Raw genomic sequence first — 23,963 nt, forward strand, 5'->3', positions numbered from 1 at the left:
GAAGAGCTCTTCTAATGAATATTCATGTAGTAACACTATTACTAAATGAGTCATGTCATTTTCTTTTTTTTGGTCTGTTATTAGGATCCATATTACAGATTTAATGATGTGATGTACAGGTGGATCTCTCTGGATAACTGGACTTACAGCAGGACGTTCAAAACTCCTTTTGACATCAGGTATGCAATAAGGATATGTCTAAAATAGTTTTACAGTATCTGTCATGCAGAATTGCTGGTTAATCCGTCAGCTCAAAATCTACATGCTACTTCTCTATCTAATAAATTATGCAATAATGTACAGCTGCAAAGCTGCTGCTAAAGGATGCTGCAGGAGTTGCTTTTTCACTTTTTTTTTCTCCATTGTTAAAAATTACTTAGGAATTGCTGACTGAGGAAGAATAATACTTAGGCTAATTGGAAGCTAGCCCATCTGATACTTTGTGGCTGTGCGAACATGCTGTGCTGCCGACTTGAGACACTTCAGCTGTCATCTTTATTTGACTAAAGATATAAAAGCAGCCACACATAGAGTCAAACATTTTTGGATATAGTTGAGACACTTGCCGCCAACAGTAGCGGAAATGTACATTTTAAAATTATGTGTTTTCTGTCTGCTGTTAACTGTAGGTATTCTAACAGTTTTGTATGTGTATTTGTATGTGTATGTTGTATTTTGTAGAAAGTGGCAGAGAATTAATTTAGTTTTTGAAGGAGTAGATACAGTAGCACACATCTTGATCAACAATGTCACTCTTGGGACAACAGATAACATGTTCAACAGATACGTAAGTAATGTGCTCAGTTCTGAAAGTGCTTCTGTTTTTCATTCAAAGCCCTTTTGTGCTGAACACTTTCATTTTTCAAGTACACATGAAACAAGGTGCTTGGACCCAGAAAGTGTTGACCTGAGGGCTGCACAGGGAATCAGATAAGTGTTGGAAAGAGAAGTCGTACTTCCCTTTTCAGTAGCAACAGGGTCAGAACTAGAGGTAAGTGTGTCTTGTTCTGAACAAGTGAACCCATGGAAGAGGATCAAGGATCAGTTCAGCTAATAATATAAGTCTTGCTTCTTGGAACCTGTCACAGCTCCAAGAAAACGTAAGCTTAAATTGGTTATATTAGCTGTAAATCTGCTTACTAATTGGTATTAGAATGGTTTACATTTGAATACTGAAATTGAAATGCACATGGTGCAAAGCCCTTACAAGTGTTTCCGTATCACTTGTTATATTGTTTTTGATTTTTGATACTGGGCTTTTGATAACATAGGCTGAGTCCAAAGATGTAAGACTATGTCAGGATGAGACTACTCATCATAGAATGATCTGGAGAGTGGCAAAGACATTAAAACTAATTCTGTAGTTTTAAAGTGTAAAATTATTCTGGGTACTTGCCTTTTTCTTAAAGGAATCCAAAAAAGGAAAAGTTAAAAGAATATCAGTGGAGTCATTGAGTTGAAAAGTAAATCCTGTGTCTTCATATCTCAGCGTTTACCATTCTGGCAGGTTTTATTGCAGAGGTACTGGACTGAGACATGAGAACTAGATTTTGCCTCCTGGGTCTGTGTGATCTGGGACAAATTACTCAGTTTCTCTGTGACTTAGTTTTGCCATCTGTGAAATAAGAAATTTCATAGGGCTGTTATGAAATTGTAATTATTTAATATTTGGAGAGTATTTAAGGGATTACTGGTAGCAGGCTCCCTAGAATTGGGAAGTGCTATTAGTTTGCTCTTATTTCTGCAACTTCATTCTGTCTCAGATTGTAACACTTCATGAAATGGCCTTCAGGGTAAAACCAGGGTGAACTGTATTAGATTGAGTCGAGAACTGCTGCGACCCAGACTTCTGCTTTGTTCACAATGTTCCACGATAACTATGTCTGCAGGAAAGTCTCTATGAAGGCTGTGTAAGGGGATGCTGTTTCCTTTGCAATTTTCTGCTGAATGCTATAGAATGGAAGTGAGTGATGCTAGCTGGGCTGCTCACAAGGTGGAAAAAGTTGCCAAGATTTGGCTTGTCACAAATGAACGCTCTGAAGAAGAAACAGTTCTTAGGCGTTGGGACCCTATTGTCTTGATAGAACAAGACAATTCTGAAACTTAGATGTTTATCCTCCTGTGCAGCCACACTGGGGGTTTTGTGAGCCAATGAGGAAGCCCCCAAATGCTTTGTGTGGTGCAGACATGAATGTGTATCTCTACATTTTAGGCACGGGAGTGGAAGTAGCATGAAATACAGCCTTGCTGCATTCATGCAGAAGGCAGCTCAGTGCTTTGTGGTAGAGAAGCTGGCAGCACAGCGTGAGTTGGAAGGGCTCCTGTATAGACCAGCTTTCTGAGTTGGAACAAAGTGCCTTTCTAAGCATGTAGATGAGCTCTGAGCGAGGAAGGAAGGTAAAGATTCCCTTGCCATCCTCCTCCTTCAAGCAGTTCTGTGTGCAAGCAGACCGCTGCCGCCAGCAGTGGGGGCTCAGTATGGGCAAAGTGGTTTGCCCAGAAAGATCTCCTTCTATCTAGAATCTTTCTGTGTATTTTGTTTTCCAGCTTAAGAAATAACCTTAATTTTCTGTTCCTTCAAAACCAGACCCTGTTGAGGCTTCAGTTCAAATGCTTTTGAATAATATATGTATGGTATTAAAGCCCCAATGTGACAGTGATTATAAGTCTCATAAATAAATGTCAGCGCTGTAATGATTATGTTTTGTTTTCTTGACCTAGAGCTTTGATATTACCAGCGTGATCAAGGAGGTCAATTTTGTTGAAGTCCGTTTCTTATCAGCAATTTCATACGCTGCAGAGCAGAGCAGATGTCACACAGCATACAGCATCCCCCCGGCGTGCCCTCCACCTGTGCAGAAAGGAGAGTGCCATGCCAATTTCATCAGAAAGGTAGGGGCAGAATCGTCTGACTCTGGCTTCAGGCTCAAAAATAGGAATGCACCACGGACTGTCCTTACAGATGTATTCTGAAACCTGCAATGTCATTTTATTAGGAGGGCATATTTCTTATTGTGTTTCCCTTCTCCTGCATCCCCAAGAAACCTGCAGGATGAGAATACAAGAGGCATGTAAAGGCCAGGCTGAACATATCTAGCGGATAAGAATGTTTGAAAAGCTGGCTTTTTCGGGGAGTGCAAGGAGAGTGGCTGCTAAGAGAGCAGGCTAGCACTGGGAAATTTGTGATCATTACATTTTGATCCACTGGGTGGGTTTAGCAGTGTGTGCTGACAATAGAGTTCACTATTACAAATACCAGTTCATATTGCCAGAGCTGTAAAAATCTCAGCCAGGCAGCTTTGTGAGTGTTTGCTGTTGCTCGTGTACTGTGCTATTTATACTGGGAAGCTCTGGCAGGTCCTGAGAAGTGTTACCTAACCTAACAGAGGACCCGTTCTCATCTTATTATGGTGTTGTGAAGTGTGACTTCAGAATGTACGTATTCAGTGAAGCCAGCAATGTAATACACAAAGAATTAAACTCAGATTTAAGACATGGTGTCATTGCTGCTAAAACTTCCTCTGTGTAAACCGTCGTTTGTGTAGCATCTCATGTATTTCTGGCACCTTTGCAGCAGCTGGAAAGTGGCTAGGTGAATTTCTTTGGAATTGCTGTTTTTTGTTTTTGTTTTTGTTTTTTTTTTAATTTATTTTTCTTGTTTGTCTCCACTTAAATGCCTTTCTTGTTAATAAACTTGGATCTTTTTAAGAAAGTCCTGTAGAGGCTTCTCAAAAAAACAAGGTGAATCTTGTTTATCTATACCTAGGTGTAATTTGCTCTAAAACACATTAAGGGAAAGGAAGGTAGATTTCATGTTGCCCTGGGAGCATCCATCAGTATAAGATGTTGCCTTAATCACTACTTGATGCTGCTTTTGTTTTTATTACATTTTACAAAGTTAATTAATTCTTCTGAGTCCATGCACCGTCTCCATTGTGTTTCTTAGACATCAGAGCAGGGAGAAACTTAAAGAGAAGAAGGCACTTGAACAGCTGTAGTCTTATTTATAGAGCAAAAATGGCCAGGAATGATTTTATGTTTTACTGAAATATACCTTTAAATTTGTGAGTACCTTAGTGCATTTTCTCAAAGGAGTTGCTTGACTGTGCTTAGAAACTTGCTTCAGACTTCTCCAGAAAATTTTTTAGATCCAAGTACGTGGCAAAAACAGCAGCAATGTCACATTTAAAAGTAAACAAACGCACTAGGACATTGCTAAAGTAAGCTGGCTGCTTCTCATCATACAGTAATGGAGAGCTGTACACGCGTTTGAGGTTCAGTGTTACGTGCAGTAAATGTATCTAAATCTTAATAGGAATTTGTGGCGAAACACAAACCTTCCACTGGTAATGAACATCAGTGATATGAGTGTATTGTTCTTATGATATTACTTCTGATAGCCTCTGGAATATTATTAGTGAAATCTGACAATCTGTCAGTGATTCATTTGTTTTTCTTTTATAAAGGGAAAATGACTTTCTATCTGATCTGTTTTCTAAGAATGTATTGTCCCTGTTTTTGCACTTGAAATAGGTGCAGTGCTTGCTTCCTGGAAGGCTCTTTTGCAACTTGATAGGCAGGCTGGCTGACTCCAGCGATGCAAGGGATAGGCCAGGCTTGTGCAATGTGGTTTGCCAAAATTAGTATGCCTCGGCTGTAAGTTATTAGTCTCTAAATTTAGAACTGTAGGTCACTGTGCAAGACTTTAAGGAGATCTATTGTATTTGCTTTGGGGGCTGGGGCTGTGTGTGAAGCTTGGAGGGCAGCTGAATAGATGTCTTCAAGGGATTTGTTAACTAGAGGTCTGTCCAGGTTTGAAAACAGCTAAATGGAAAGCAGCACTTCTCTGCCTGAGCAGCATTTTATAATTCTGACAGTTTTTCTGATGTTAGAACCAGAACAAAGATATTCCTCGACTGTATTTTTGTTCCCTTTGTTTTTGTATGAAAGAGTCATAAAAAGGGAGAAACAGTGAACGAGACTGAACTACACAATTGCACCAGACATGTGCATCTCTTCCTTGTACTAATCTATGGTGTTAAAACAAAAAAACAGGGTAAAATATTTTAGATATGCCCACGATGTTTAATTTGATGTCATCATTTTACAGTACTTCTCTTTAACATTTGTAACCATCAGCTTTCTGCTTACTTTGTCTTTTAGGTATAAAATTAAATACTGGCCTTACAAACTAAGATAATTCAGAGCTGAATTGAAAGTAACCTTCTGGCTTTTTTTTTTTAAATCTTTTTTAATGTTGGAGCAGGCGCTGTTTTGCTCTCCCTAATATTAAGTTTTAATATGCTTGGATATTTTAATACAAATGTGTATCATTATATAAAGTAGTGGCAGCAGAGTTTTGTTCAAGAAGTAAGGGAAAAGATATTGTAGGCTATTCTGGGCTGATGGAAATTGGAAAAATTCTTCCAGTGCATGGCAGTATTTCATGTCTAGATAGCAAATCATTTTTATTTCTGGCACAGCATCAATTTCTGTGTGAAAAGTAGGCAATTGTAACATAATCGCTTTGTATTCCAGGAGCAGTGTTCATTTGGTTGGGACTGGGGCCCTTCTTTTCCCACTCAGGGAATCTGGAAAGATGTTAGGATTGAGGCCTATAACTATTATCACCTGATCTACTTTTCTTTAACTCCTTTCTTTGGTAAGTCATGTTACTATCCTTTATTGTTGTTTTACCTTTGGAATACAAACCGTTGTGTTGTTAAGCTACATTAACTGTCCATTTAGGAAAGGTCCTGTTGTTTTATGGTGACTTTGTGTGTACTGCTTACCACAGCACACAGGTTTCGGTCTTGAAACAGTACTTCAGTACAAACAATAGCAATTAAAATGTTAGAACTCAGAATCTTTTTTTGCTTGAAGATCACCGAATGAAAAAATGAAATGTATATATATGGAAATATGAAATACAACTGAGGTCAGCTCCTGTTCTCTTGTTTCAGAAAAAGTTTTTTTGTTGGCACATATTTTTACCAAGACTACCAATAAATAATTCTCACTTTTGTCGGACCTCCATTTAAAACAAAGGTAAAACTGCTCTGGGAATTTAGTTCTGTGTCTGGAAGGCAGCTGCAGGGTAAGCAGAGTTTCAAGAGCACCACGTTTTCGGGACACAACACGAAGCCTGAGACAGAAGAGCAGCTATGCTATGCAAGGATAATTTGTCAAGGCTGCAATTTGAGAGGACAACCTTCTGCATTCCTGCTACCTAGCTTACCTAACCGGTTTCTTCCCTTGACATGGTCTTTGATTCTCCTCTCCTTTGTCTAGAAGATCATTGCAGCTGAGCAAAACTAGTTAATTTTCCTGTTGAAACTTTCTGTAAAAGGTAATATGTGCCTTTGTAGACCACCCGCGTGCTTTCTTTCTCTGCCTGTTGAGCCCAGTCTTCAGTGGAGTAAAGGCTAGCATGTGAGTCCTCTGCACTGGGTTGAATTTCAGCCCTTGGGAATAGAGTTGCTGTGTATGAATAAAATAGGAAGACGTCACTCCCTGGATGCTTTTAAAGCTTCCTGAAATAGCTGCAGGTCTTAGCTAGAATTAACGTGACTGGAATTTCCATGGAAAGCCCCAGCACAGACTCTGCTCTCTAAAATTTAGTTAAAGTAAAAATCTTTTCTGGTCCCTCCCACATTCCCACAACTCCACCTTCTGGTAGGTAAAGTCTTAGTCTCTGGATGAGCAGAGAGAGCAAACCTCTTTCATTCAGCAGAGAGTGCTTGTGCTTTGGAACCAGAGCTGGAGCTGTTTAGTATTCAAACATAATGACATTTGAAAAATAAAGAGTAAATGAACGACTTGAATTTCAACTACATATGCGCTTGCGCTTACATTGCTCATCAGATTTGGTGACATCAGCTTTTTGACCACTGAATCTGTGAAAGATGAATTGTTCTTGATTTCTGTGCCTAGGCCCACAGGTCATGCGGTTAAGGAGTGGGCTGGAATTGATTTATGCCCGTGGAGGGGAGGGAAAATGCTCTGTAATGACTGAGCCTTCATGTAGGTTGTTTTTTTCAACCCCATTAACACTTCTGAAAATTGGTCTTACCTGGATAATGCCGTGAGTAATATAAACTTGCAAAGCCCTTTGGTGCTCTTAATTCTATAAGAGGAGTGAAATCAGGCCAGGACTGAATGTTATACTTGGTTTTGGAGGGAGCTCTCTTTTTGTCTTGGAAGGAGAGCTAGAATATACATGTGAAAAGAGAAGGTAAGTGGTGAGCAGCTTATGTGTACAAAAGGTGGCTTAGTTCTAGTTTTCCTTGTTTTCTGTTTGGATAGATGCTCATCTGTAACATGTGAATTACAGGATCACCCAGGCTGTGCTTCTAGATAGATAACTTAATTGCTGAAGTTAGTGGGAAATGGAAACATCAGTCATGAGTACCCTTGACCCTGTCTTGGAAGAACAACTTGGAAGTTGTTCTGTAAAGGGGAGGACTCGCAGGTAGCTGTGGGGATGTCTCAGGCAAGTCATTAACATGTTTCCTCCATTGCATTTTGGTGGCAAAAGGGGCATAACAGTACAGCCCATCAAGTCTAGACACAATGGGCCCGATTCATCCCCAGCATAACTCCACTCATATTGTGCAGTGACTCTGGGATGAATTGGGCTCGTTTTCTGTTAATACTGTTTTTGTTTCATAGACAAAAGTGATTGTACTGCCCTGTGATTACGATCTTTCCCAAAGAGTACCATGTTCATATGAGTGCTGACGGAAGGCAAATATAATGTCTGTGGGAGTTGGTGGGAAAAAAACCCTTCCAAATAATCAAGAGTGACTAGTGCCATGCTCTGACTTTTGTACAGAACTCTGAAAAAGCCCTGGATGGCTTTGGAATGGAAAAAAAAAAAGTGAGGTATAAAAGAAAAATCACATAGCGTAGTTCCTCTTGAAGTCAGCAAATGTAAACACATAGCAAATGCACTAAGCAAGATTAACCCTGTAGGTCTGGCTCAAACATGGCCCAAAACCTGTTACATTTAATCTGAGGTACTTAAATTGTTTCTTTGATGGGCGATCATGTTTAGAGTAGGTGTATGAACGCAATTCCTGCATTCCCATTTCTTCTCCCCTTTCTCTTAGTAAAGAGCACCCAGCAGTGGAGTCTTGAAATCGAGTCCATCTTCGATGTAGTCAGCTCCAAGCCAATTGCAGGTCTGGTGACTGTGAACATTCCCAAGCTGCAAACACAGCAAACGTACAATGTGAAGCTTCAACCTGGAGAAGGCAGCATTGTGCTGCTTGTAAACATCAACAAGGTAAGGAGGTTCGCATGGAGCACTAACCAAATGCAAACTGTTTCGCCCTGTTTCCAGTGGGTCCTTCTGCCTCCATATCAGCTATGGGCCCACCTCCCCTTTCTCTGTTTGTTCCTGACTTTAACAACAGTTCTTTACCCCTTGGAGAATAAGGGAGGATTCTTTCCTCTATTAAAATTGATTTCTGTGGAGCTATGTAGTTCAGTGTTAAAAGAGATGGTGAAGCCTTTCCCTTATTACAAAGGGATAAGGGAATTTATCCCTTATTATAAAGATCACATCATCACTGGCCGCTGTAACAAAAGCTGCTAAAGCAGATAACTTTTGGATACCATGTGTCACTTCACTTTTCCATCAATAGGTGTCTCGTCTCCTATGCTGTTGTTTACCAGGTTGATTGGGACTAGAATATACTGCAGTAATTTTGAAATACTGACGTTTTGTTGAGTAGTACTTCTTAGTCCGTTAGGTAGACAAAGCCCAGAAGGAATTTCAGAGGTAAAGGATGCTCTAATGAGGAAATAGTTCAACTGAAAAACAATGAATTTGGTAGACTGCCCCAGTGATGGAAAAGGGAGGAATTGGTCTGTTCACCTTCAGAGGGTGCTGGGAAATGATCCGGTGGAAGGCTTAATTCACCAACACTTGCATCACTTCTGGAGTTTTTGTTTGTGTTTTCTTAGAAACTGTGCTGAGTTTTATAGGTATAATTAAGAAAAGATGCCTAGGCTTGAGAAATGGTGAAGAAAAACAGAGTTACCTGTTCGTGCTAACAAATAGGTGGGTGCCTTGAATTAGCCAGTGAGCCCAGTGCAGTGATAAGCAGCATGAATTTCACCTTCCTGCTCAGAAAGCAAGGCCCTGGTGGAGCTGACAGCGCAGAGCTGAGCCTGAGAGCAGCTGAGCCTGCTCTGTTGGAGCCAAGCAGCCTAAGGGAGCTTCAGTCAGCTTCACTGCCCCAGGGCACGGTTAGGTTTAGGGGTGAGGGCTGCGTTGTGAGTGAGAATCTGGGGCTGTCCTGGCAGGTAATAACATCTGAGGCTCTCCGGTGACCTCTGTATGTTATGCTGGCCTTTAGTAATTTTCTCTTTTGCTGTGTAACTCTGCATTTGTTTCCCCAGTTTGAACGTGTTATGTGTGTATTCTCAAGTTCTCTCGTCAGTTGTGTGAGCGGAGAAGGAGCGTGTTAAAGACGAGCAGGATATTCGTGTCTTAAAATGCATGCTCGGTGACTTGCATACTGATGACTTTGTTTTATTTTGACATGAATGCATAAAGACATGCAAACATATGATTTTTGTTACTGTTGTCATCAGATGTGCCAGTTACATGAGTAATTACAAATACCCAATTTTATTTCAAACGATCACTAGCCTTTCCAGGGATTACATTAAGCAGGCGCTGCAATATGAAACTGCAAAAATGATTTTGGTTTATTTAACCACCCTGTCCCCAGCTTCAGAAGAAACCTGTAAGTAGGGGGACAAGGGCAAGTTTGTGAGGAAGCATATCCTTCAGAGCGGAGGCAGCAGCGTTTTGTTATTCTTTGTACACAAAGGGCTTTGCTGCCTGAATTCACGGCAGCTGATTTTACAAGAAGCCCTGCAATGTGTTCCTTGCGTATTGGTGCGCCTAACGGAGCCCTTGCTCTGTGCAGCAGCCCCATGTGGCGCATGTTAAATAGCGAGACCTCGCCAGAAATGTGCTGAGAGTTCATTGCAGATCGCCTTGCAAAGCCAGCAGATGCTCGAGCGGTGCCTATCAGCTGAGAGGCGGAGCGGGGCTCCCTGCAGCGTGCCGTGCTGCTGACATGCCAGCGTTTTGCTTATCAGCTACCGGTGAGCGTGGGGCTGACATCACTCGTGGCCAATGCTCGGCGGCTGCAAACGCGCCCTCGCTGCTGATTCTGTGCTTCCTTCTGCCTCCCTGTAACTCCAGATGGAGGAAGCTGAAATGTTGGGAGATAACGTTAATGATTACGTCCAAGCGTGGCTGCAGCAAAACATGTTGTTGGGCTGCTCTCTGGCCTCGTTTTATTCAAAAGGATTGAGGCACTCCTTTCATGACTCTATTCAGTGCTGATCCCTCCATTGTTAGGTTGCATGCATTATTGCTTTCTTTCCACTATTTTTGTGTTGTGCATTCAACTGGGAAATGTTGGCAGTAGGACTGAGCAGCAGAAGTAGGCTACTGGAATGAAAATAGAAAGAAGTGTAGGAAATTCTTTACATAAATACTACCCTCAGTGGCTAGAAAAATGAGAAAATTAAATTGTTCTGTCAGCTTAGAAGTAGTTTTTTTATGTTTGTGAAAATCTAGAGTACCATTGAAGTGATCAGGAAGCACAGAGAAGAAGCAGAAAGCACTGAAAAGGGAACAAAACTTTTAATTTGACTTAAAAGCTTGACATAAATGAAACAGCCTGGTCACATATTACCATGGTCACAACTGAAAGGCATCACTTCGGTGTATCAGATGTTACATACAATGGGTAAAAGGGCCAGTTGGAGGAGAGGGAAAATACAGAGGCCAGTGAGCAGTGTCTACTCCTGAGACTTAACGTTTGAGTTTTGGAGGAACTTTCTGTCAGCATACCTCAGCAGAAGGGTAGTGGCTAGATGTGTGTGTGCCTGCTTGTTCTCATGGCCCGTTGTGGACTCAGGGTGAAGTGATAGCCTGGATTTGAGTGGTAGAGATCACACGTTGAATTCTTTTCACCTGAGTGCTGCAGCTGGAGGGATCCCAGTTACCGTGGCTCAGCTGAGGCACATAAACTCATGAGGCTTGTAGCAATTCACTCAAAGGCAGCTGTGCCCCCAGGTGCATGTTATGCCTCCAACTCATACGCAACTTTTTGACTTTTCTTCTTCTATATTCAAGAGTTCCACAGTGGAAGCTTGGTGGCCAAATGGACATGGGAAACAAACTGGATATAACGTGACAACAACTTTCATCATGGAGGCAGGATACAAGATTGAGAAATTTTCAAAGGTGAGCCCCTCAGCTTGGTTCTTGCTGGCATTGCACTGTTGGAACATCTGCTCTGCATATCATGTATCTAGAGCTTGAAATTATTTTCCTGGATTTTAATATACATATGGAAGCAGTAATGAGAAACAAGAGCTTTTTAACGTCACAGTTTATGTTTACCTCTTTTCTGGTAGCATTATCCAATATGGGTGCCTTCACTTTTATTCAGGCTGGAAAATGCCTCACAGTTAGTTGGAGACCTCGGAAAACAAAAGATGTTTACTTATGTTCTCTGCCTCTGAAAAAGGCTCTTTTAAACATGATGTATCACCGTGATATTGTTGTGTCATGCATAGAAAAGCCCTTTTAGAGTTCTATAGATGACGTGAAGAGGAAGGTTTGTAACCAAGATTTTTCTTGTTATTTTTTTTTTATTTTAATTTGCAGAATAGGTATGTACTTAAAAAGCTAACGTACATTCATTTATTAGAATGTGATAGATGTGCTTCAGGTTGTAGAAGAGACAACGTTTTAAATACGACCACAAAAGTAATATTCAGGGGTATTTGCATAAAGGTTCCTGAAACACACTGGCTGCGTAATTACCTGATTGTTGTTACTAAGAAGCCTAGGAGAAGTATTTTGCAGCCATCTATTGAGAAAAAAAAAATCACATAAATTAAACTGGGTCCCTTATGCCATCAACACATGGAAACAATGACATAAATGTATGCGTTTATTAGGTGGTTCTGATGTGCATTGTTTCACTAAAAGCTAAGCTGGTCACCAGGCACCTAAAGCTGCTGTTCACTGTAACGTTTGTTCATGTACAAAATCTTACAAAATGCAGCAGCTTCTGGAGTCGTAGTCCTTATGGGGCTACTTTGATTATGAAGTCCTCATAGTAGTTCTTTGCTATTAATGGTGAGATTATTTAGTGTAGTTTTTTCAATTATTTCAAAATTAACACGCTGCATTGTGCTTGGGGAAACAGGTTGTAGGAAAGATGGCTAAAAAGCCCATAGAAAGGAAAATGACACTGTTACTCTGTGAAACCTGTACAGTGATTGGGAGATGAATTGATTCCACTGGGGTAATTGCATCAGGGTATTTCACAGAGCCCTGGGGCATAGGACCGTAAGGACTTCATGGTCTACAAAAGATACTCAAAAGCCTCTTCTTTTTTTCTCCTTAAAGGGAAAGAGGGAAGAAAAAGGCAAATGCACCACACAGCATGCATTATAAATTAAGCAGCCTGTGAAGTGTTTATATATTCTTAGTGCAAAGTCTGGTCATCCTTCGTGTGTTCTGCGAAGCTCTGTCTTGGTTTCTGACACTCCCCTGCTGCAAGCTATACGAGTATGAAAATGGCTCCATAAGCATTTTTTTTTTCATTTTCTAGCTCAGTTTGCTCTTGTGTCAGCAGGACTAGCAACGTTTAGATAGCTTAATAAGAACTTGAAGTAGTTCAGGAGATACTAAGCAGGGATAGAGATTCCTGAACGTTCTTGTGAGATTACTGTTGGTGACTAGTTCTAGTGAGATATGTTTTTCCCCCTCTCTTTTTAAAAAGGCAAATAATAGGGATGCAATGTTTCTCAAGGGGGATGTCTCTGGATGAGTTCTGAGTATCTGCATACCTTTGGACAGGCAAACACTAACGGGCGAGAGCTGTGTGTGCAAGAACACGCAGCGTGAAGTCTTATGTTAGATGGAGCTATCCTTAGCAGGAACTGCTGTCTGGTTTCTGATGTTAGAGTAACCTCAAAACATTAGCAAATCCCTTGGGAAAACTTCTGGGAAGCCTCCAAGTTTGTACTCATGGAGATTTCTAAGGCTTTAGCCAGCTCTGCCAGGAATCTCTGACTGAGGAAGTACCTCCTTACTGTCGTTGGGAGTAGCAGAAAACCAAAATAGAATGAAGCCAACACCCAGGACAAGGTTGGTTTTTGTTTTGGTTTTCCATTTGAATACTTTGGTTTGGAGTTTGTTTCTCAGAATAATGTGAGACAAAGTCATAGCCAGAAATTACCTTAATATAAAACGGGTTTTCTTGAGAGAGTTCCAGTTCTGTTTGCTGTTGGTCAGTTCCTTGATGTAGGCACAGCAAGAAGAAAAGCAACTTACTACCTCTCCCGTTGCCTCTTGAGGCATTTATTTGCTTTTGGATTCAGTTTCTCCTTCTTTCTGTATGCCTATTTCTACAACACTGCGATCAGTTTTTTATTTCATGATGCTATTTTCAGAACTTGGATCTTAACCTTCAGCCATCGTTCCTTCCTTCCCTCTACACCCTTATCTCCCTCAGGCCTTTTAACATGACTTCCAGAAGCCTTTTAATTTGACTTGGTAGTTTTCATACTGCCTTCATGCTGCTTGCTAATTTATTAGATCACTGAGGCATTCTCTGATCTTATTACAGCTCTGGGCATCTTCATCCCTGTTACTTTTCCCGTTGCTAAATCTGAGAGTGCCAAGTGTGATCTACAGGCACTTATCAGGTACAAAACTTTTGTATGTGACTTAAAAAGACGGGTATTCATCTCTTAATCGTGCAGAGAACCAGCTGATGGCATGGTCTTTGGTGGCTAGAAAGCCTCTCTTGCATGCTCCAAGACTAGGAGAAACATTCAGTCCTTGGGGATCAAAATACATCACCCAGATTGCAGAGTTGCTGTGGTCTCAGTAGCCAGCCAGAAAGGTGCATGCTCAAGCATGGCAGATCCTACTCCTCTCCCTCTGCCCTTCTTTTATTCCACCTGGCAGAAGGAGGCTGCAGCTCGAAGAGGTGCTGTGTTACCAGGTGGGTCCCTGGGGAGCAAGGAGAGCACAAAGGCACTGAGTTCTGGCAATGTGAGATGGGGTTGAGGAGCTTTTCCCCGTGCTCGTGCTGTCCGGGTAGTCCTGGCTGGGTCTTTCAGCCTCTCAAATTGCCTCTGGTTTGGCCAGTTGCTTGAGTTCCACTTGAGCATGAGTAAAACAGTATCACATTATTTCTGGTAGTAATATAAATGCTCCATTACAAATGTACTCTGAGGCAATCCCAGCCTGTGTGATGACATCCATTAAGAGGACATCCCAAATGCGTTGGGAGCCCCAGCTGTAAATCCCATTTCATTTGGTGCCACAAAAAAAGATGCACTGGAGGCTAAGGAGTTTTTTTTACAAGAAATTTAATTCGCTGGAAGAAGGTCAGAGATTTTAGCTAATGCAGTACTCATAATGTAGTTTTTCTTTTGTAGTGTTCAGTAGTTACGGGAAATGTGAGAGTTGCATGATGATTATTACTATAATTCAACTTTTCATGTTAAAATAAATATGCAAAATTGTAGGAGTAGGTGCAAGATTCCTGTCCTAAGGCTCAGTTCAGTGTGCTGGTCTGTGTTTAGCTGACCTGGTATGCAACAGGAGCACAGTAGAAATAAGTCAGGACACACTCTATGCTTTTTCTACGTGCACAGAAATATTGGTCAGGTAGTCAGAAGTGTCCTCTCAGTGGTCTGATTTTGTAGCTTTTCTGTAGGGCAGCTCTGTAGAACACTGCAGGACTTGGGCAAGTCCTCCCCTTCTTTTTTTCCATTTAAGTTTCTGGCTTTTGGTCACTGCCAGGATGCGGAGGTGTTCAGTTTGAGGTAAGAGATCTGTGGTTTTCACTCGTGCTTGTAGTTTGCATTGCATCTGTCCGGGGGTTAATTAATTATTGTTCAATTGGCTAAGAACCACCAAAGAGGAAGGAAAAAAAAAAAAACCACATTTTTTTGTTGTTGTTGTTTCTTTCCTGCCACTGGAAATAATTTTCTGTCTATCCACATGATTTTTGGTAAGCTGCAAACTCGATAGTCACATGGTGGGATTAGTCACTCCCTTGTTGAATTGCAGAGTTGTTTGGTGTGTGAAACAAATAATTACGTTTTGTCTTAAAGATAGGTGTAGCAGTTGCACTTAACTAGGTTAATTTTAGCCCAGTGTACTGACAGATACTTGTCTCAACTGGAGCTTATGGCAGAGACAGAACAGCCTGTGCTCTGCGAGCTGACCTTTTGAAAAGGTATAGCAAATAGACATTTGAGGAAGAAGTGGTTGCTAGCTCGGGGTAGCCTAGGAAAAAAAAAACATTTGGGTTCCTGTCCTGATGACCCAGGCTTGTTGCTTAGCGTGTGCTGGCTGAAATTCGCTGTTTGCTTTCCTTCACTTCGTTTATTTCCCAGTTCTCTCCCTGTGGCAATGAGCAACAGGTACCAGAAGGGAGGAGTGTTTTCTTTCTGGTCTAGGTAAGCTGAAGTGCAAGAAGGATGTGGGAGAAGAAGAACTCCTAAAGTTTTCCTGAAAGAGATGTATTCTGTGAGTCTTTGCAGCTGCGCAGGACCCCAGCACAGCAGGTGCTCTGCACCAGCCCCATGGCAGGCAGGGAAGACACCTCTGCAAGTAAGGGTTCAGTGCAAGCTATTACTGCAGTCCAGTAGATGTTGGCTTGTGACTGCAGCGTTATCTGTATGTCAGGGCAATAGGCACACCCAGCAGAGCAGCACCATCACTTGGGCTGAAATAAAGTCCCATAAAATGCCCAGAATGATTTCTTGAGAACTTTTCTTGCACTTGCAGGAAGAAGGAACAATATTTATTTTTACACTGTCTGCAATGTACAATCCCAGATGTTAGGCTGAAAGGGCAGCTGTAAAGGATGTGCTTTTATCTGGAATGACCTTTAATACCTTACACGAGGCTAGTGGTGGTTTAGCTGAACTGGTCTCTCTGAAACCTTGTAGCTGAGCGTGCTGTTCAAATATATAGCTGTGATGGCCAGAGAGGCCTTTGCTTCCAAGCCAGCGTTTGTATTTGCATATCTTTTTCTGTTTAATTGCCATACCTTTTAAAAGCTTTTCAGAGCAACAAAAGAAGATGATTTTGCTTTTATTGCATGAACCTGAATTATGATGTTCAGGGACAAGCTGAGCTCCTGCAGTTTTCTTCCGTAAAGGGAAAATTGCAGATGAAATGGTGTGTCTGATCTAGTGCAACCGCTGTATTCCTCTCAGGGGTCCCCAGCTGGAATCTTGACTGAATTTTGCAGGAAGCAAACATGCATCTCTCTCACACAAGTGCATGCACACATGCTCTTTCCGTCTCCAGCCCCCTACTTAATAGGGTAGTAACTTTCAGAAGTGAATAGGTTTATCAGAAGGATTCTTTCTAGCCCTGACACAGTGCGTTGCAAGCAGGAATTTAGAGACGGGACCATGTCTTTTGACTTCTTGACAAATTCTTCGTTGTTATTATTCAGTTGAATCACTTTTCTCATGGTTTTCTTGATTTATTTCATTTTTGTCTGCTTTAAACCTAGGTTTCATGTCTTCACAGGCCTATTTTCGGACAGTGGAACTTGTTCAGGAGCCTATTCCTGGGTCACCAGGTCTGAGTTTCTACTTCAGAATCAATGGCCGACCCATTTTCATCAAGGGCTCAAATTGGATTCCAGCAGATTCTTTCCAGGACAGAGTGACCTATGACAAGTAAGCCACGTTTGATGCTCTCTTAGAATAAAGGGTCATCTTTTCCTCCTTGTGGTTCTCTATCAAAGGGTGGTGTTGAGGGCTGTGACTCCTTTGGCAGGACAAATTGCTGCGGGTCAGGGAGCTCAGATTAAGGGTTAATTATCACTGAAGGATTGGAAAGATGTTCAAGGTATGGAGGTGCAACAGCTGCTGGGAAGGTTGTGTTTTACACAGGATACTGGCCTTTCTGTTACTTTTATTAAAGTACTTTTGTAAAAGCACTTTTTTACATGTACCACTCCATCTATTTTGGCAGAGTTAACAGTACCAAGTAACTTTTTTAGACAAAAAACTGCTTTTTGAGATCCAGATATATAGGATTAGAAGGTATCAAAACAATCTGGCTTCTACCAGAGTTATAAAGATTGCCTGCTAATGATGAACTTTTTGTAGAAACTCCTAAGTAATACTCTTTCACAAAACTTATTTAAATCTTCTTTTTGTATTTTACAGATTATGGCTACTCCTGAAGTCTGCAGCAGATGCTAACATGAATGCACTTCGGGTTTGGGGAGGAGGAGTATACGAGCAAGATGATTTTTATGATATTTGCGATGAACTAGGAATAATGGTAAAACAAAAATACAAACCACATATTTGAAAATGAATAAGAACTTGCAAATTAAAGTCTACTCTAAATGAACAAAATAAGAGGATTAATGCTTAAGTTCTAGTCATCTTTCCAAAGAATGCATAGTAGATTACAAGCCTGATACATACATACGTACGTATATACTATATATATATAAATCCTTCTTAATTGTTGCTCATTAGTGAGGCTATCTGTTGAAACTGGAAGTGATCTAGTGATATTTTGGAGTCTATTTTAGAACCCCAGTTGTATATTCTCTTATAATTAAGGCTGTTCCTCACCTTTCCTCACCACCCTTCCCAGCCCAGAGTCTTACTTTCTCTTTCCCTTCCTTTTCTCTCTACTGTCGCTGCTTTTCCTGCTCTCTTACGCTTCCCAAAATCAGAGCTAGAGGCTTGTGCCTTTAGCTCTTTCTCTTCCGTCTCTTTTCAGACCAAAACTGTCATCTGCCTATATTGTACCTCTCTACAGTTCTACATTTCCTACTCTTTTGGAAAGGAATGAGAGGAAATAATGAACGTCCGAGGGACTGGTACAAGTGATGTCACTTAATGCAGGATGTCGATGTTTGCACTGTTCTGATGAGTGTGAAAGGAGAACTTTTGTGGATTATAGGCCTGGAGTAAGCAGCAACAGGGACTTGAAATAGTTGTGAAACACGTAGTGCATGGGAGGAGGTTATTGATGAGCTCAACTAATATTTTTTGCACTGCAGCCAGACTGTGGAGCCTTTTGGCTGTGTTTAGTACTTACTTGTGTGAGAATAGCCCTGCTGAAAAATCTGAGCACTTCAGTATGTGCCCCAGGTTGAGAGCAAAGGCCTTGGAATCTGACCTCAGTGAGCATTTAAGGTTTGCTCAATTTGATTTCTGTGCTTAAAGCTACATCTTAGTAATCAAAACACCAAGGAAGGTACTCATGTTTTTCCGTGCTGGTGAAATGAATATTATTTCTTTAAAAAGTGTTTTCTCTTTTACAAGGATAGTCAAGATAAATATATATACATATTTTACTCAAACTTTTTAAGAAAAAAAAAGTTTAATTTGGCTGTACACAAAGGTCTTATCCAAGGGACAATTTTTGAACAAGCCAAAATTGAGTATAAGTGTAGCTGTAAGGGGAACACCTATGGCAAACGTATGTAATCCTAGATGAGTACCTTTGATTGTAAGAGCTTGGAGGCACATGTTAATAAGCTTTGAGGACCGGATGAGTGAAGGTTGAGATGCATCTGGTATTACAGACCCAAGAAATGTTTATGGTCTTTATCTACAGCACGAAAAAGAGAATTGACACCTTGCTGCCTTCTGCTGGGTGTGCTTGGCAAAAAAAAAAAAAAAAAAAAATAGTAGTTACATCTATTTTAGTCATCTGAATGAATGCCCTGATTTTCAGGGCTTCTGAGCACTTGCAGTTCTTTCATTTTTGACACCGTGCATCTAAGTAGGCCACGTAGATCTGTGCCTGGGCAGTGCTCAATGCAAGATTTAGATCTTACTTAGCAGCCGGAATAGCAAGTAGATGCGGAAAATCAGACCCTTATTCTGGAGCAGAGCGGTGCTGGAGGCTTTGGGTTTTATTCCTTCTGATGGTCTTGCAAAGGCTTAAAAGAGCATTAGAGTCAAACTGTGTTTAAGGAAAAACAGTAACAGCTCACTGAGGGAAGTAGTGAAAGAGTTTAATTTGGTACAGAGAGCTTTGACTCCACACAGTCACTGAAGGATTCTGAGTAGTTTTCAGCAGTAGCTTTGTTTTCTCTTCAAATGTGGGACTGTAACAATTATGGATGCATTACATACACATGCCCTGTCTTCTTCCATATCTCCATTTTTTTTCCTGCAAGGAAATCATGACTGTATGAGGAGCTGAGCTGGATCTCTTTGCCATATATGTAGTATGTTGTTCAGAAAAGTGTAGCCCATTGGGAAGGACTCCCTCCTTTAGGTTAATGCACTCCTTCAAGAGATTTTTCCATTAACATTTGAGATAGACAGTCTAGAGTTAGGGCATTAAAAAAAAAAAAAAAAGAAAAAGAGGTAAAACAAGAAATCCTACTCATCCCATTGGGCTTCTTCCTTTCCACTTCTTTGTAATTCTCCTTCAAGGTACAAATGACGGAGTTCATTGTTGAATTGAAAGGCTTGCTGTTTTCTAGCAAGGTCTACTTGATCTTTCTTTGAAGAGAAAGAGAAGCATGCTGTTAAAGTTTGTTTCTGCCCCTCTTACTGAGTAAGATTTGCTCTTTTTAAGATCAGTTTGTGCATTTGGTGTGGAAGTGTTTTGTTATGGAGTACACTTGAAGCATACACGATACCTCATCTGAAGAATTACTCTCTTCTTTTAACAAGTAATGGGGATTTAACGTTACGTATGCAAAGCATTAAATACCAAATTGCTCTGTTCAGCTGGAGACTGCCCCCATATTAATGTTTGAGCAATGCATGGGTTCTAATTATTCCACAGAAACCTATTGAAGTACATCTTACTGAGAAATGTTCTGCTCAGTGAAAGCTGTCAAGCTCCAGTTCCTAGGGGTAAATATTTTATAACTCTTTATGCTGAGGAAAAGCACAGTGCAGTATGCACATGCTGAATGCCATGGGGAATGTGATTGTTTTGGTGATGCTTTCCAAAACTAACGAATACAGCATTTCAGTTTAATTCTCTTTGATATAAATAACTTCTGTTTGAACAAAGTATTGTGTATCCAAATAAACATTTATTTTTTCAAGTGTGGAAAATTATTTGCTAACAGATCTTTTATTTTATTTCCTATTTCTCATAGATTTGGCAGGATTTTATGTTTGCATGTGCACTGTATCCAACTGACCAGAATTACTTGGAATCAGTAAGAGCAGAAGTTTCTCATCAGGTATTTTGTCCATGTGATTTATTTCTCATAACTTGGTTTTGATTGAGTGACTGCATAATTTAGCTTCCCAGAAATGTTTACTTGAAAGTTTTTGTTAATGTACATTTAGGTAGCTGGCAGAAAAAGTAATCTTGGTAAATCCTCTTTAACTTACTTGCAGGAGTAGTAAGTGAAGCAGAGGTCCAGGCCTTCCTCCTGTGCGAACTGCTCTCTTCTCAAGGATATTTAAGAGCATCACTGAGAGAGTGAGCTCTCACGGTAGCAACGTGCCTTAGCACAGAATTTACCCTTTGCATGTGGCTGAGTAGAAGCAGTTGGAGCTACATGTGTGTGTATAATGGATGTGTGTTGGCATATTAAAGGTTTGTGCAAGCATACAAAAGTTTAAGCCTCATCTGGAGCTGGGGAAATAGTGAGCAGTGTGGATAAAAACATGGGAGTGTAGACTCAGAATATGTAAAATATGCACATGGACTTGTAATTCAAGTAATAACAAGTGATTTTTTTTTTTATTACTTCTAAAATACATATTTTGCTTAACCTCTGAAACTGAATTGTATTTCAGGTAAGGCGGTTAAAATCCCATCCATCAATTATTTTGTGGAGTGGTAACAATGAAAATGAAGCAGCAATTGCAAGTGACTGGTTCTCCATACCACATGCTGACAGAGAAGTCTATATCAAAGATTACGTGCTGCTGTATGTGAAGAACATCCGAGAAATAGTTCTTGCTGTAAGTAATGCCAAGAAACCGGGAGGGGAATATGGCTTGGCAAAAGATTTTAATACTTGCAATTTAAGCAATTTTTTTTTAACCCTCTTTGGAAATGAAAAACAACACATTGAGGGATTGTACTTTCCAAGCTTGTGTAAACAACTCTAAACTCAAGGGTCACCCACAAAACAAAAAAATGACTCTGTGATATGTTAAAGAAGACCTGAAAATGTAGATAGTCTTGACTCTTTTTTTCTTTCCTATTTCATTTGCTCCACAAATGCCTTCACTTGCAATGGACAAAAATCAGCTTGCCCATTAATTGATCTAGATGATCAATTTCCATTATCCTGATATTATTGAAGCATACTGTATGATGGATTTAACAACCCTGAGCTTTTCAACTGCACTTGAAGAAATTAATGAAAATATTATTTGTCCAGTGTGCACTTCTAGTATTTGACTGAAGTGTTTGGCTTAAGTATGTTAAACAAAAGCTACACCAAACATTGTCCTTTTCATGCTATTTGGTCTAACTACACAAAATGTTTGCAACATTTTGCCATTCTACACATCTCTTAGCCAAAAGGAGAGCTATGAATATCACTTGGGTTCAAGCACTGTTTATAAATCCCTACATATGCAACATCAATTTGGGACTTTCAAATCAATTACATATGCAAAAAAAAAAGTTAGTTAAAAGTAGATTCTACAACATAATGAACTGCAATACTTGCAAGGAGGAAGAAATAAAGCTACAAAAACTGTGCTGAGTAGTGCCAAATCACAGATTTCAGGTGCTTCTGGTTTGCATGCTCACAGTTTAAGTTTTATCTCAAATATTTTATTTTGCTTTCATATACTGTAAAAACATCATTAGTCTGTTTAAAACAAAACAAAACCACACATCACAAAAACCAATAAATTCATAGTACCTTTCTAATGGAAAGATGAAAATACGGGGAAGTAATAAGAACAAGGGATGGGTTTGAAAGAACCTGCTGAAAAGGATCCTGCTCTGAGAAGTTGTACATTCAAGTGTTAGTGGTTTCTTAGAATCAAGGTGTTAATCAAGAATGGAGATGCCTGTATCTCAGGTAGTTTCTTTGCACTGAGTGGCCTGTACAGGTGTGCTGTGGTGTTTCTGTGCCTGGCTGCACAATTTGGATGGCCAGTGCATGTCTCATTAAGTGAGGTGTTCTGGACTGATACTGGTTTTCAGTTATAGTCCATTTGTGCATTGTCGCTGTCCAGCAGGGAGCCTCTTTTGTTTTAAACCCATAGATTAACTATCTTGAGTGCCAGAAAGAACCAGGCAGTGATGTAATTTCAGGTCCTGTGTAATGCAAACCAGCTGAGGAAACCCTTAACTACTAGCAGAACTGAACTGTATCACTTGAAGACTTTGGGGAACCTAGGATATCCTGTAATAAATTGTTTCAGTTAATTGTCAATTACTCATATTCCAAAAAAAAAAAAAAAAAAAAGTACCAGGGGGGTGAGGAGCAGGGCTACTCTTTCTTGAAATGAATTATGTGTCTAAGTGCTGTGCTGTGTTAGAGCCAATTGCAGTATCTTGTGACTGGTAATTCAGGCCTCTGCCTCACCAGCAGAGGGATAAATGAATTGCACCTGCAGAAGGATTCCTTCAGTACGTTGTAGGGTACTGAGGATACTGATAGAAGATGTATTATACCAAATCTGCTGAGGCTATAAATAAAGGCCACTCTGAATAATTTGAAATGTAACCCCTTATATAGTATCGTCTTCCTTGACATGCAGAGCCAGCCAAAATGACAATAACCTGCAATGCTACCATGCAGGCATTAGTAGCAGAATACCGTGGGTTTGTTGAGACTAAATTTAGGTGATCCCTTAATAACAAAGGGGGAAAGTCATGGCCTTGCTGCTGCAAAAACACTACAAAAGTAATGATTTTACATAAAGGAAAGAAGTCACGGCAATCAAATATTAACGTTCCTTGAGTTTATTTTTCATGAGATGCACTTTAAATAGGTTTCATTAAGAATTTAGAAGCATATAAAGATAGAAAATCTCTTGATGTGAGGAGAAAATTCTTTAGAACAGCGGAGCAAGCAATATCATGCCTAACTGTATTCCAGGAACAGGAATAAGAAGCTAATTAAGCTAGTAAAGATGAGGAATGTCAGGACACAAAAAAAAATGTTTCCTACGTGGTGACTCAGACTTTTGGAAAAGGCATTTTCTTCCCCTGCATCCCCCTCCCTTTTCAAAATGTATTCCAGATATTTAGACGATAAAAGCCAATCACTTTATGAGGGGTTGTGGGTTGTTGTTTTTCTTCTCTGATCCCAGGAAGATAAGAGTCGTCCTTTTGTTGCATCCAGTCCTACCAATGGCGTGGAGTCAGTTAAAGAAGGCTGGATCTCCCAGAACCCTTACGATACCCATTATGGTGACACTCACTTTTACGACTACAGCAGTGACTGCTGGAACTGGACAGTGTATCCTAAAACTCGTTTTGCTTCAGAATATGGATTTCAGTCCTGGCCATCCTTCAGTACACTGGAAAAGGTAAGGCTGGGCTTCCAAACTTTATTGTTCTCTCTGCTCTCATTTAGTGAGGGCAGTGGGTCTCTTCCCAATGAACTAGAGCATCACAACTGCTGCTGGATTGATTGGTGAGGAGGAAGGGGATGAAACTGGACTGGATCCCTCCTCAGTGGTTAATATATTTGCCTTGATGTTTCAAGAGGAACCAACTTTAATACAATCAGTTGTTTTATTAGAGTTGCCATTATAGGAACGCCAAAGAATAGTCATATTTTTTTCTTCTAATTATCTGGGTTTTAAAAATAACTTTTCCTTTCTTAACCAGTAAGCGACACTTTAATGAGCTCTTCAAATGGAGAAGCTTGTATTGATTGAAATGTTAAGGTACTGCTTGACCCTGGCTACTAACTTAATTTCAGATTTGCTTGTTTGGTGGCTCT

The 23,963-nt window shown here is 40.3% G+C and overlaps 1 protein-coding gene across 3 annotated transcripts in view; it reads left to right on the forward strand.

Moving 5' to 3' along the window:
- Positions 1-23,963, forward strand: part of MANBA (mannosidase beta) — a 51,772-nt gene that overhangs the window by 6,373 nt on the left and 21,436 nt on the right. For all 3 annotated transcript variants that reach the window (XM_082760204.1, XM_082760205.1, XM_082760206.1), the window contains exons 2-12: positions 85-179; positions 682-787; positions 2,722-2,892; positions 5,539-5,662; positions 8,112-8,287; positions 11,168-11,278; positions 16,616-16,767; positions 17,263-17,380; positions 20,187-20,273; positions 20,839-21,006; positions 23,326-23,544. In XM_082760204.1, the coding sequence (XP_082616330.1) occupies positions 85-179; positions 682-787; positions 2,722-2,892; positions 5,539-5,662; positions 8,112-8,287; positions 11,168-11,278; positions 16,616-16,767; positions 17,263-17,380; positions 20,187-20,273; positions 20,839-21,006; positions 23,326-23,544 (1,527 nt within the window). The remainder of the gene's footprint in view (positions 1-84; positions 180-681; positions 788-2,721; positions 2,893-5,538; positions 5,663-8,111; positions 8,288-11,167; positions 11,279-16,615; positions 16,768-17,262; positions 17,381-20,186; positions 20,274-20,838; positions 21,007-23,325; positions 23,545-23,963) is intronic.

Source organism: Aythya marila (genome assembly GCF_965140915.1).
Source record: "Aythya marila genome assembly, chromosome: 4".
Classification (NCBI taxonomy): domain Eukaryota; kingdom Metazoa; phylum Chordata; class Aves; order Anseriformes; family Anatidae; genus Aythya; species Aythya marila.